Here is a 14,095-nt window from a genome sequence, read left to right on the forward strand (position 1 = left end):
TAGATGTGGAGAAAGCATTCAATAAAATACAATATCCATTCATAACAAAATCAGTATAGAGGGAGTACCCCAACACAATAAAGGCCATATATGACAAACACACAGTTAACATCATATTTAACATTGGCTGAAAGCTTTTCCTTTTACATCGGGAACAAAACATGAATGCCCACTCTCCCCACTTTTATTTAACATAGTTCTGGAGGTTGTAGCCTTGGCAATCAAACAACACAATGAAATAAAAGGCAGCCAGATTGGTAAGGAAGAAGTGAAACCATCACTGTTTGCAGATGACATGATACTATACATAAAAAAACCTTAAAGAATCCACCCCAAAATTACTGGAATAACTGAATTCAACAAAGTTGCAGGATACAAAATACACAGAAATCTGTTGCATTCCTATATATACTAATGATGAATTAGCAGAAAGAGAAATCAAGGAAACAATTGCATCAAAAAGAATAAAATACCTAGGGATAAACCTAAGCAAGGAAGTGAAAGACATACACTCTGAAAACTACAAGACACTCTTAAGAGAAATTAAAGAAGATACCAATATATGGCAAGACATCCCATGCTCATGGATTGGAAGAATTAATATTGTCAAACATGACCATGCTGCCTAAAGCAATCTACAGATTCAATGCAATCCCTACCAAACCACCAATGACATTCTTCAATGAACTGGAACAAATAGTTCTAAAATTCATGTGGCACCACAAAAGACCCCGAATAGCCAAAGAAATCCTGAGAAGGAAGAATAAAGCTGGGGGGATTATGCTCCCCAACTTCAAGCTCTATTACAAAGCCACAGTAATCAAGACAATTTGGTACTGGCACAAGAACAGATCCAGAGATCAATGGAACAGAATAGATAGCCCAGATATAAACCCAAGTATACATGGTCAATTAATATATGATAAAAGAGCCATGGTTAAACAATGGGGAAATGACAACCTCTTCAACGACTGGTGTTGGCAAAACTGGACAGCTACATGTAAGAGAATTAAACTGGATTATTGTCTAACTCTATACACAAAAGTAAACTCAAAATGGATCAAAGATCTGAATGTAAGTAATGAAACCATAAAACTCTTAGAAGGAAACAGAGGCAAAAATCTCTTGAATATAAGCATGAGCAGCTTTTTCCTAAATACATCTCCTCGGGCAAGAGAAACAAAAGCAAAAAATGAACTAATGGAACTACATTAAGCTAAAAAACTTCTGTACAGCAAAGGACACCATCAGTAGAACAAAATGTCATCCTTCAGTATGGGAGAATATATTTGTTAGTGACATATCTGACAAGGGGTTAACATCCAAAATATATAAAGAACTCACTCACCTCAACACCCAAAAAGCAAATAACCCGATTAAAGAATGGACAAAGGATATGAACAGACAGTTTTCCAAAGAAGAAATTCATATGGCCACAGGCATATGAAAAGATGCTCCACATCACTAATTATCAGGGCTATGCAAATTAAAACCAAAATGAGATATCAACCGCACATCAATTAGGATGGCCAACATCAAAAAGACTAGGAACAACAAATGCTGATGAGGATTCAGAGAAAGGGGAACCCTCCTACACTGCTGATCAAATGTAAGCTAGTTCAACCATTGTAGAAAGCAATATAGATGTTCCTCAAAAAACTAAAAATATAAATACCATTTTACCTGGGAATTATACCCCAGGAATTTACCCAAAGAAAACAAGTTCTCAGATTCAAAAAGATATATGCACCCCTATATTTAATACAGCACTATTTACAATAGCCAAGGAAAGGAAGCAACCTAAGTGTCCATCAGTAGATGAATGGATAAAGAAGATGTGGTACATATACACAATGGAATACTATTCAGCCAAAGAAGTAAATAAATCCTACCTTTTGCAACAACATGGATGGAGCTAGAGGGTATTATGCTCAGTAAAGTAAGCCAGGCGGAGAAAGACAAGTGCCAAATGATTTCCCTCATTTGTGGAGTATAACAATGAAGCAACACTGAAAGAACAAAACAGCAGCAGACTCACAGACTCCAAGAAGGAACTAATGGTTACCAGAGGGTAGGGGTGTGTGAGGGTGGTTGGGGAGAGAGGGAGAAGGGAATTGAGGGGTATTATGATTAGTACACATTGTGGAGGGTTGGGGTCACGGGGAAAACAGTATAGCACAAAGAGAAGTAGTGACTCTGTGGCATCTCATTACAGTGATGAACAATGACTTCAATGGGGCATGCGGGGGGACTTGATAATATGGGTGAATATAGTAACCAGAATGTTTTTCATGTGAAACTTTCATAAGAGTGTGTATATCAATGATACCTTAATAAAAAAAAATAATAATAAAATAACCAGGGGAGAGGAATCTAGGGGAACGAGGTTGTATTTCAGAATTCTGCTTACCACAGACCCATATTACAATGTGCTCCAGCATGAATTGACCAAACATGTACTTCTTGCTGAATCTGATGTCTGATGCTCAGTATTAAAGATGAAAAATGTGCACTTAAGGATCCTCTTGATTGGTGGGAAGTATAGTCTCAAAAAGACACTTGTGCAGCACCAGTTTTATGAGTCAGCTTCTTGGAGAAAAAGCAGACTAATATACTGAAGTTTAGGCATTAGACAAAGAAAAGGCCACAGCAGAGAAAGGAGCAACATGAGCCGAGACCTAGTGGTGTGACATAGCATAGGTTGGGGGAAAGTGGCTTTACAAACTCTTTGATATTTCTGGAGCTGTAATGTGTGAGACAGGCAATGACTGCAGAGAAGGAAAGGTAGGACCTTTTTTCCATTCTAAGGAGCTTCGTCTTTTATCCCATAGGTAAATAAGAGCCATTAAAGAGTTTTAATCAGGAGTGAGCTAATCAGGATTACATGTGAAACAAATTATTTGGAAATTGCTCTGGAGCCTTGATTAATGGGAATCAGTAAACTAAGAAACCATTTAGGAGGCTTTATAATAGCTTAACAGTGTCAAAGGTGTCAAGGGAAAAACGGGGGAGTAGCTGGAATGCTGGAGAGAAGAAGATTGGGCTGAAGCAATATTTTGGAAGTAAAATTTACAGAACTTAATCATTGAATGAATTTGGACAAGGAAAAAAGAGAATTAAATGAGTCAAGAAGTCAGATTTCTGATTTGAGCCACTTGGTAGATTACAGAGTTATTAACTGAGACAGGGAATATGACATGTATGAGAGGAACTAATGGTTTGTTCTGGATGAATTGATTTGTTGAGCCTGTGGAAGTTCAGTAGAAAGAAAAAATTCATTCATTTTTCCTTCATTACATCATTAAATACTCATTTACTGTTCAAGTATTTAATACTGTGGACCAGACAATAGTTTAGGCACTCAGAATATTAAGATGTAGTACATTCCTAACTGTCCATGGGCTCGCAGTTTAGTAGTCTATGACAGATACCTAAGCAGGTAGCTCTAACAATAGTATAATCCCGTGCCTGATGATGGCATAATGCACAGGATATTCTGAAAGCAATGAGTAAGAGGAACCTCCTTCAGCCACAGGAGTCAAGAAAGATTTCCTGAAGGAAATCTCAAGGACTAAGTCTCAAAGACTAAGTCTGAAGACAAGTTAAGAAAATTAACCAGAGGTATAAAAAGTTTTTTCTGTGCCACAGTGAAACCTGACATAATGAGGATCTGTATCAAAATTGTAGTTAGCAATTCTCATACATACCATCCCATTGATGCTTTGCCAGTCTACAGTCAGGGATAATGTCCCTTTATGTTCAGCAGTTGGTTTAGATACATTTTTGGGCAACTGCCCAGGTAGGTCACTAAATTGCTACTATGGCTGCATGTTAAGCACTCTGATCCTTAGTTTAAGTCTGCATGTGAAATATCCAGGAAAAAGCAGATAGCTTCCGGCCCCAACATCTGGGTCTTCCTTCAGCTTGAGCTTTGTTTTGTTTTTCTGGTGTTGATATCATCTGTTAAGATTGTTCTTTTTTTTCATTATAGTTAAGGGTGGCATATTCTGTGAGGCCACAGAATTTAGAAGTTCACATAAAAGGATGTGGATCAGGTATACATATGGATCATTTTTGAACCACCCAATTTCCCTAAAATATTTTGCCCACCAGCCTCTTTCAGTACCCCTGTACACATCAAAAATAATGCCTTCACTGGTATAACTGTTATCTCCATGCAAAATAATGAAACTGGACCTCTACCTGGCACAATACACAAAAGTTCATTCAGAAACAATCATGGGCCAAAATGTAAGAGTTAGAACTATAAAACTTATAGAAGAAAACATAGGTGTAAACTGTTGTGATCTTGGGTTAAGCAATGGTTTCTTGATATGCCAAAAGCACAAGCAAAATGAGATTGGAGTTCACAAAAGGTAAAATCTTTTATGCTGCAAATGATTTCATCAAAAAAAATGAAAAGACAAAAACTACAAAATAGGAGAAAATATTTCCAAATCCTGTATCTGATGGGGTCATGTATCCAGAATATATAAAGAACTTATAAAATTCAATAATAAAATGACCCAATTTAAAACTGAGCAAAGGATATGAATAGACATTTCTCCAAAAATATGTACAAATGGCCAAGAAGCATACGAAGAAATGTTTAACATCATTAGTCATTAGGGAAATACAAATCAAAATCACATTTGAATGCCACTTCATACCCACTAGGATGACTGTAGTCAAACATGAACCAGCAGTCCCACTCCTAGGTAGGTACCAGAGAGAATTGAAAATATGTTCACATAAAAATTTGCACATGTATGTTCACAACAGCATTATTTAGAATCACCAAAAGGTGAAAACAACCCAAATGTCCATAAAATGATAATGGATAAACAAAATGTGGTATATCCGTATGGTGGAGTATTATTCAGTCACAGAAAGGAATGAAGTACTTTGATGCATGTTTCAAACATGAATGAACCTTAAAAACATTTATTATGCAACATGAAAGAAACCAGAAACAAAAGGCCAGTTATTGTATGATTCCATTTATATGAAATATCCAGAATAGGCAAATCTATAGTGGCAGACATTAGGTTAGTGGTTGCCTGATGCTAGAGGTAGGGAATGGGTGAGGAGTGACTACTGAGTGATATGAAGTGTGTGTGTGGTGATAATGTTCTAGTAGTATGGTAATGATTGCACAATCTTGTGAGTATACTAAAAGTCATTGAATGATGTACTTTAAATAGGTAAGTTATATGGTATGTGAGTTGATATATCAATAAGATGTTAAAAAACAATTCCTTTAAGTTAGGGTGTTTTTTCCAGTTAAAAAAAAAAACATGGGAGTAGGGAACATTTTAGTACTGCAGAAGGGTGACTCAAATGGCTGATTCCTTGCAGCAAACAACTAGCTAGAAGTAGAACTCTCAGAATTTTGCTAGACCTGATTAAAGAAACAGAAGGGAAGGCATACTTAATAGGGATGGTGTGCGGAGGAAGCCTAGGGAGCCAGGAGCCACCCCTAAGGTGCTGACATTGCAGAAGGTAGGAAGAGGCCCTCCATACAAAGAAAGGTAGAATAGTAGCTTTATTAAGGAAAATTTTAGTCAAGTATAGTTGATATACAATATTATATTGGTTCTGGATGAACAACATAGAGATTTGACAATTGTGTATGTTACCAAATTTTCACCATGATAAGCATAGTTAACATCTGTCACCATACAAACTATGACAATATTATTAGCTATATTCCATATGCTGTACTTCAATCCCTGTGACTAATTTATTTTATAACTTGAAGTTTGTGCCTCTTTATCCTCTTTGCCTATTTCACCTAATAGAATATTAACTTTACCTGCTTACTACCTTTGTTATTCCTAGCTTCATCTGGTTTTGTGTCTTGTATTACATCTTCAGGCTCCAAGGAAAGGAACACTTGTTAGGTTCGTCTGAGCTCAAACATTTATTGGACACATGCACACATGAGACACACTGTGCCCACTACCAGGTGTGGCAGGCTCTGCCTTCACTATACTTAGAGTCATCTATGTCTTACTAATGATAAAAATAGAAGTGAGAAGGCAAAAACAAATAATAAGGCTAAGTTTTAATGTCAGATAGCTAAGTGGCAAATAAGGACAATATCTGGTATATAGTACATACAAAATGGGCTATAGGTTTTAAGACATCTCAGTGTACCTATGTTACACTGAATGAGGTATTTGAAATTATATCAATACCAATTATAGGAAAAGATGTAGAAACTCTTGTTTGCAGCAGGTCACAAAGGGGAAAGAAACATTTTCTGCATGTACATGCTCAAAGAATGGTAGAGGAAGCGGCTTCAGTTAATCAGTTAAATATTCATACTAGCATTTATGTCAAACATTGTAGGGATACTAGAGGGGGTTCCTTTTACCTTGGAGGAGAGAATGCCAGGCCAAGTAACAAACTAGAAAGGCTGCTTAATTTTGCCTCAGAGTCGGAGGGAATAAGTCTATGTCCATATCTGGCCTTCACTCTGTCAAGAACAGTCAGTCACTTGGGTTGAAACAGGAATACAGGCGTGTAAGTAGTCCAGGCAGTTTCTTCAAGCAACTACATGGAAAGAATAGGTAGGTGATGAGTAAAAGAATTATAACATCTGGCATCCTAATGAGTCCACAATATGGATGTTTAGAAACTTAAATAGGAGCTTGACAGGGAAGTAAAGGTTTATATTCAATAAGAGAGCTTCAATAATTTTCTTATCTTTTCAATTCTGTAGCAGACATCAACTTGGACATAGCAAAGCCTTTGAAAGCAAACCTGAGTTTTACCAAGCTGGACCAGATAAACCATTTTTTAAAGAAGATAAAAAATGTACACAGCAAAGAGACATCAGCCTTGTTGGACACCATGCTGAATCAAGATGAGCTTGCAGACTCTAAATGTTACCGTGGAAAGTTGTCTAAACCTAAAGTTCGTGGTGATGGAACACAAAAGATTCCATTTCAAGAAAACTTGTGGAGAACTATTTCCTGCTTTCAAAAAATTTCTGTCCATACTACTCAAATTGTGGTCTCCATGGAAACTGTCCCCCATCCTAACAAACCATGCCTGTTAGCATCTTTATCAGCCTTCAGTGGGAGCCTGAATGTCAAAGCAGCACAAAAAGTACCTGGTAAGTCACAGAAAAGGTGGAGAGGCAGGGACATGACAGTATGACTTGTTAACACCTAAAAATGTATGAATTTGAAGAAAAATGAGGTTAAAAGTTTTAAGAATCATTAGAGATAAAGACATTTCTGACTTATGACCTTATTTAAGGGATAATTTTATAACAGTCCTTTGAACCTAAGTATTTAAAGGCCCTGAATTAAACTGTTCCTCTCCACCTCTTTAGACATGTTCCTACAAATGTCTGTAAAACTTCCTGAATTTCTTTTTACATAAAATAGCTGTAGCAGAACAATAGTGTCAAGTTTTGTGAGCAATTCAAGTGGTGGTTCTCCAAGTACTATCTCAGAACCAACAGCATCATTCCCTCCTCCCCCTACCCCAACCCCAAACTTATTAGAAATGTAAATTCTCATTCCCTGACCTTTTGAATCAGAAACTCTAAGCATGAGCCCCAAAAATCTGTTTCAAGTCTGACGGGCAATTCTGATGCATTACATTCTGTCACTGATAACAGTTTCTTTAAAAAAGAAAAATTGCTCTGGTGACAGGTATGCTACACAGAGTATAACAGAAGCTGGGGTTGAACTTGCAAGGACAGTGCTGTTGGCAACGCCAGCAACATGCAGCAAGGACCGGCTGTGCTTCTGTGCCTAGCCTAGCAAAGCGGGGCAGGGACTCTGCAAACTGAGTGTCACTGATGGGTGGGCAGGTGAGAAATGAATGGGCAGTGCTGTCTGCATTTCCCTCCTTTGTTACTGTGATGGAATTATGTGCTTTTCACTTTGAATCCAGAAGGGTAGGGTAAGTAGAAGGAATGTGAGAAGGGAAAGAGAAAAGACAACATACAGGTGGGAAAGGGCAGTTTTCAATCACAGGCGGCACTGCTGTGAAAGTTTAGGCACAAGGCCAGAAATTTTACTTTGCAAGTAGAAGTAGCGAAAGGGAAACATTTTTTCCAACTTAATTCTCAGGAAAGAGTTGGGCCTAGAGGGGCAGAACCAGGAATGAAGTAAATCTTGCAACTATATGCAACTTAGTTGCTTACTGAAGAGTAATTAAGTGGCTGCTGGAGACTAACTGTAACCTAGTTCCATGTAGCCGGTTTGGGCACTTTTGTTTGAGAGAGAAATAAAAAGATTACAGTTGAGAAGTATGAATTTTAGGCCAAAAAATAGATGGTTTATTTCTTTCTCATCAGAAATATTTGTGACCAAGCCAGCTAAGCTAAAAGCACTGTATTTTTTTTTTGTTAACTATCCTAAACGTTAGAAATGAAAAATGTAAGGTCGATGGGACATGAAAGACTATGAAACACTGGAGGCTCCAATGTCTGATTTATCCCCAAATAAATTGCAACCCAGACAACACTGGGTCTGTTCCCATGCTTTTCCAGTCATACCTTAATCATAACAGGGAAAGGTTAGACTCAGAGTGAAAGAATTTAAATGTACCGTAGTCAATTCTACGTCCTTTTGTTTATTCATCTTCATTTCTGTTTTATTCATTGACTGTTTTTGTTTTTCCTACTTAATGCTGTCTATCCTTGGTAAACATCTCTAGAAAAGCCCCTCACTAAGTTCTACAAAATAGTAAACTCATTCTATAACTTGCTTTTTCCCCTTCATACTAGAAAAACTACACACCCTTATTCCTTTTAAAATTATGCTCTTAAATCTAGTTAAAGACAAAAATAGAAACTATAACTTCAACTAAGACCTACTTTATACAACTTTAACGTGTAGTGTCCCACAAATGTTCTAAAGTAGGTATTTGTATCAACATATCAAATCAAATTGAAGTTAGCTATTTAATGGGAACAATTTAACAAACACATCTGTTTTCTTTACATTTCTGCTTAATTAGTGTCATATTCAAACACTGTAAGAAGATAACCAAGTTAGCAAAATAATAATAAATTAAAGTTAAGTGAAATAAGGTTGTATTAAGTTCTAGTTATTGCTGAAAGATGATTTCTAAGAAATTATAATTGAGAGATTATTACATACCTTTCAAAAGTTGATTTTTAGCTTAGCAAAACTTTTTAAAAATATATAATTTAAGCTTTGAAAATTATATAGTTGAGTATCTTAAATTCATGCTTTACAAGTTGGATGAAATACATGCAAATATATATTCAAGGTATATTTTTGGTAAGTGGAGACAAGTACCCCCACATACCAAAAAAGAGCTCTCCTACCAGTAGTCACATTTCTGTTTCATATTTTTCAAGTGACATTGTTCTGCATTCAACCAGAGTTTTTTATGGTACATCTTTGAGCTCAATGGAGTTAATGTCAGATTTTTATAGTTTGAATCTAATACAGAAATACTTAACTGTGTCTTTGATTTTACAGTTTATATAACTATTGCGACCATCTGCAGCAGCTGCACTTTTCAAATTATTCACTGAACCAAATTGAGCACAGTGACAAAAGTAGTCATCTCAGATGTACTATTAAACATAGAAAGAAAAAGGAGCCTTGCCTTGGTACAGTATAGCCATCTGCTGTACAGATGTTATTGTATATAGAATGACTTAAGATAAAATAATTGTAGAAAATTTTCATTAAAACCTCAACAATTTGCACTTGTTTATGCAAATCTGCATAACTCCCCAATGAGACAACATGCTTGGGGTTTCTTTGGTTCTCACTCACTTTCTCTTTGATCCTTTTTGATGTGCTGACTTTAATAAACACAGTCAAAAACACTGTGCAAAAACATCATGGAAAAAACTACAAAGGAACAATTATAGCAGCAGAAACTACTCTAATCCCTAACTTACGCAAGCTATTTTTAGCGAAATATTTTTTTAACACTCTTTATGTGACAATGTTATATAAACAGGGTAAAATGGTCCTTTCCAGATGAGTTTTAATTTAGGAGCTGAAATGCCAGAGGAATCTTACGTTCTAAGTAATATTTTGAGAAACACTATTGGGGATGTATGGTAGGCATGTTTCCTCACTTCTGAGATAATAATAATTAAAAAAATAATTGAGTTCACCTAGTGATATTTTTTTTCCTCTGAACTGTCATTAGCTTATAGGAATTGTATGGGAAAAAAAGAATAAAAGAAAAGCGAAAGGGGAAAGTTCATTTCCTTCCCAAGATATTGCCAATACATATAAATCTGAAATGTTTTCATAGTCATTTACTGTTTTTACAACAAAATATGTAGAGATTATTCACTGAATTGTTTTCATCATTTTTAACAAAATGAAATGGTTAAATATTTTCCACTTTAAAAAACCCTACAAGTTCTTCTTAGCCTCCTGTACTATTTAGTGACCCTGAACTACAGGTTTCAAGGGACTTGATTTTTTTTAAATTCTGCTCTACAGATGCTAGTGTAACAGTGACTTATAATAACCTAACTAATATTTCTGCTAGAATACTTAGGTTCTCCCATATGTCTTTGGTAAAATGGCCCTTGAAGTTCTGATTTTAGTAGATGTAATACTTGTATTATTGAAGTTGGTATATAATATTGCAAAAAATAATCAAATGAATCTCATTTAGAAATCACATCTTATTTTCTGAAACATCTTAAGGCAGATGATACTTCTTTTGCTGTTCATTAAGTCCATCCCATTCTATAGTATGTTCTTTTTAAAAGCAACACACTTTCCCCCACATACACTCACAACACAGTCTTTTTTGCTGTTTGAAATATGTTGTTTTGGAGAAACCGTAAGTATGTAGCTATAAATTCTGAACTAGCAGTGTAGCACTTTCCACAGGCAGGATGGGGAGTGAGCTGCAGACTTTAGCTCCCCTTGTCGGAGTAAATTATGGCTCTATTAGGGCGGCACTCCTTAGATTACAGTAAAGGAGGGTACACAGTTCAAGCTGTGAAATACCGTACTTCAGGCTGCCTTGTTCTTCCTCAGGGGCCCTTAGATTGGCAGCCTCCATGTAGGTAGGAAAAGGGAAATAGGAGATGAACAAGCGAGGTGACACAAAGCTTCGCAAGAAGAGCCTAAATGAGGCCATCTTGGCTGGCATTTGAGTCAGAATTAGGAAAACATTGCAAAAATCACCTTTCCATAGGGTCTTAGGGAACTTTTCACCCATGTAGAAAAGCGATGAGTTGAACTCTCCTAGTCAAAGAGCTGTGGTTTAAATAACTTTCACTACTGCAGCCTCTGTTACCCAGATGTACTTATCTTTGTGTATAAACAAAAGTAGAAAGCATAACCACAGTATTTTTCACATGTACAAGTGCCTCTTCTCAGGTTCACCAAATTCAGGACTAATAAAATGTAAAGAACCTAGAGTTCCTTTTCTTGTATTAAAAAGTAAAACTAGGCCATTAATTGATTCAAAGCAGAGTTTCAGCTTTTCATTCCATAGTTAACTGATCTCCTGAGGGAAATCTCTTAAAGCATCATCATAGCCGTTGGGTGCTGCAGAAGTGCAAGTAAGCCCAAGGGGAACTAAAACTCTAAATTAGATATGACTACCTAAACTAATATGTTGCAGTAACAAGCCATTTACAGTACCCCAAAGACTTTTGTTACTTTTAAAAAGAAGTAGCATCTCTTTCCAGTGCTTGAACAATGGGAAATGAATTCTTTGACAGTTAAAGCCAAAAGACAAACTTAACGTTTAAGCAGCCCCTGAGAATTGAAGTGGAAGTATACAAATCACAAACAAATCTTAATGAATATTGGGTGTAGGTATTAGGGTCCTGTCATTTTTGACACTGTGTCCCAAGTAGCTTAAACCCAACACTTAAGGAAAGGTAGAGACCTCATTGGGTCTGTAACATCTGGGATTTTATTTGTCATTTTGGCATACTTCTCAAGCGCAAAAGAGTAAAAGGGGATTATCTTGACAATGAAATGAGTTACTGAATCTTGTGATAATGAAAAGCAGAAGAATCCTAATGCCTTTCTATAGTCCCTGAGGTAGAGGTGCGTTTATAGTTCTGCAGAAGTAAAATGCAGGCAGGCAGAACAGATGGCCTACAGTTCGTGAAACATGACACCCCTCATCCCCAAATTTGAGTACTACTTTTAATCCTGGTCAGATTCCTCCTATTACTTTATAACAAGGTTCAAAGTTGCTACTGATGAACCAGCATGGCATGTCCCTCTATTTTTACTCTTAAATTACCTGTAGATTACTGTTCATTTTTTCAATAGTAATTTTTTTGGTACATACTGGTGGACTGTTGAGACATTCAAATATGTAGAATAGGAAGTTCTAAAAATTGAATGGAAAATAGAAAAATTTAAATTCTCATAACTTTTTTTCAAAATAATGTCTCATTTTTTTCTCTAATATCATAAGAAATAAGAACCATAAATGTGTAGGTTATTTTCTTGGGGAGTAATTTCCTTGACTTCTTAGAAATGAATGCAGTAAAGAAGAAATCCCAACAGACATTTTATTCTCCTTGCTCTATTTGTTGTCATAATACATGTTTAGATAGAATTTTGGACAATAAGCAATATTAATGATACTATCTTAGAAATGATCTTTTTTCATGCCCTCAAAGAGAGAAGTAAAAAACTAAGAATGTTTGACGTTTAATAAAACCACTAGTATTTATATACTGTTCAGGCATGTTTATATAGCCACTTACCCTTTTGTTTAACCAAATTGTGTTAATGCAGTCTTTTACACCTTTTGTTTAGGATATTTAAATTTTTCTGTGATAAAAGGCTTGTGCACTTTTTAAACCTCTAATATGTGATTATTTTTCATGTAAATTTTTTGTTTTACTGCTGTATGGTTACTGTAGTTGTTTTGGATTCCAGTGGGAAGCCTGCAAAATACATAGGATAATAACTTCAGAAATTAAGAAGGTAACAGGTTGAATTTTTGATGTGTTAATTTCCAGGCTGCAGGAAAAGTAAAAATCATCTAGTAAGCAACCAGATTAGGCTGTCAGAGCATCTCATGTGCTGTGGTGCAGTGAACACGATGTACCTGCCCAGCCTTTCCTAGAGGGAGATGAGCTCATCACAGAGAGATAACTATCTCTGAGTTTTCCTTCTGATTCATCACCGACCTGAACTCCATTTGAACTTTGTTAGACAAAAAACAAGCAGAATTCCTGGCCCAAACTATAAAATATAATTAAGCCCTTTTGAAATGATGTGTAAAAGAACATTGCTATACCCCCACTTATAACCACTACCACCACCACAACCAATAAAGTTAAATCAAGCACTGCCTGTAATGGATTAAAATAATAAATGTTCCTGGATTTCAGTGTTTGAAGTACTTGAAGAAAACAGGCTCCCAGCAGCCCGGGTAGCTGAATGCAAGAGAGACATTTATTAATGACGAGTTCAAGGATTTGGCCTGTTTAAGATCATTACTTTCTGTTTACCGTGTGCTACACGTCTTTTATATTTTTACACAGCCCACATGCATCCACATGCAATAATGGAAGCTGTTTTTTTTTTCAACAAAAGAATTGTTAATTGTGTAATATGTTTCTCTTGGGAAATGTGAAGTCCTCATAAGACTCTGCTCCCCTCTAATGAGAAATCCAGTACAGTTAATTATACTCTTCCACGTATTTCCATGTTCAAATCTTGTGTCTAGTTAAATTAATCCACTTCTCCCTGTCGTTTTTAGTTAACAAATTCCAAACTTAATCTAGACTCCTGGAAAACTGTTGACCTTAGATTATATATTTTAGAATTGTGTTCCACTGCCCTGAACTTTATGTGTCTTATGTACTATAGGGGAAAAAAGTCAATGCTTTTTGTTTCTCCTAGTTTTAACAAACTTATGGTAAATAACCATTTCTCTAGGTTTAAATATATTTGGGGGAGGAGGGAGGACAACTGATAAAAATTTCCCATATACACTTATTAAAACTGTTCCTTGGATGGGAGGAAAAAGGGCCTTTGAGACAACAAAAATGCTATCAGTTAACATAAAGTTATTTTAGTATGCAAAATACTATTGAAGTCAAAAAGTTTCCAGTCCTAGTAATTAAATACTAGAG

General features: G+C 36.0%; 1 protein-coding gene across 7 annotated transcripts in view; it reads left to right on the forward strand.

The window, feature by feature from the left end:
• The window catches only part of VPS13B (vacuolar protein sorting 13 homolog B), an 861,603-nt gene that overhangs the window by 699,806 nt on the left and 147,702 nt on the right, over positions 1-14,095 (forward strand). For 6 of the 7 annotated variants that reach the window (XM_073229878.1, XM_073229881.1, XM_073229877.1 and 3 more), the window contains one exon: positions 6,728-7,123. In XM_073229878.1, the coding sequence (XP_073085979.1) occupies positions 6,728-7,123 (396 nt within the window). The remainder of the gene's footprint in view (positions 1-6,727; positions 7,124-14,095) is intronic. The other variant, XM_073229880.1, reaches the window with a different exon arrangement.

Source organism: Manis javanica, chromosome 2 (assembly GCF_040802235.1).
Source record: "Manis javanica isolate MJ-LG chromosome 2, MJ_LKY, whole genome shotgun sequence".
Taxonomy (NCBI): domain Eukaryota; kingdom Metazoa; phylum Chordata; class Mammalia; order Pholidota; family Manidae; genus Manis; species Manis javanica.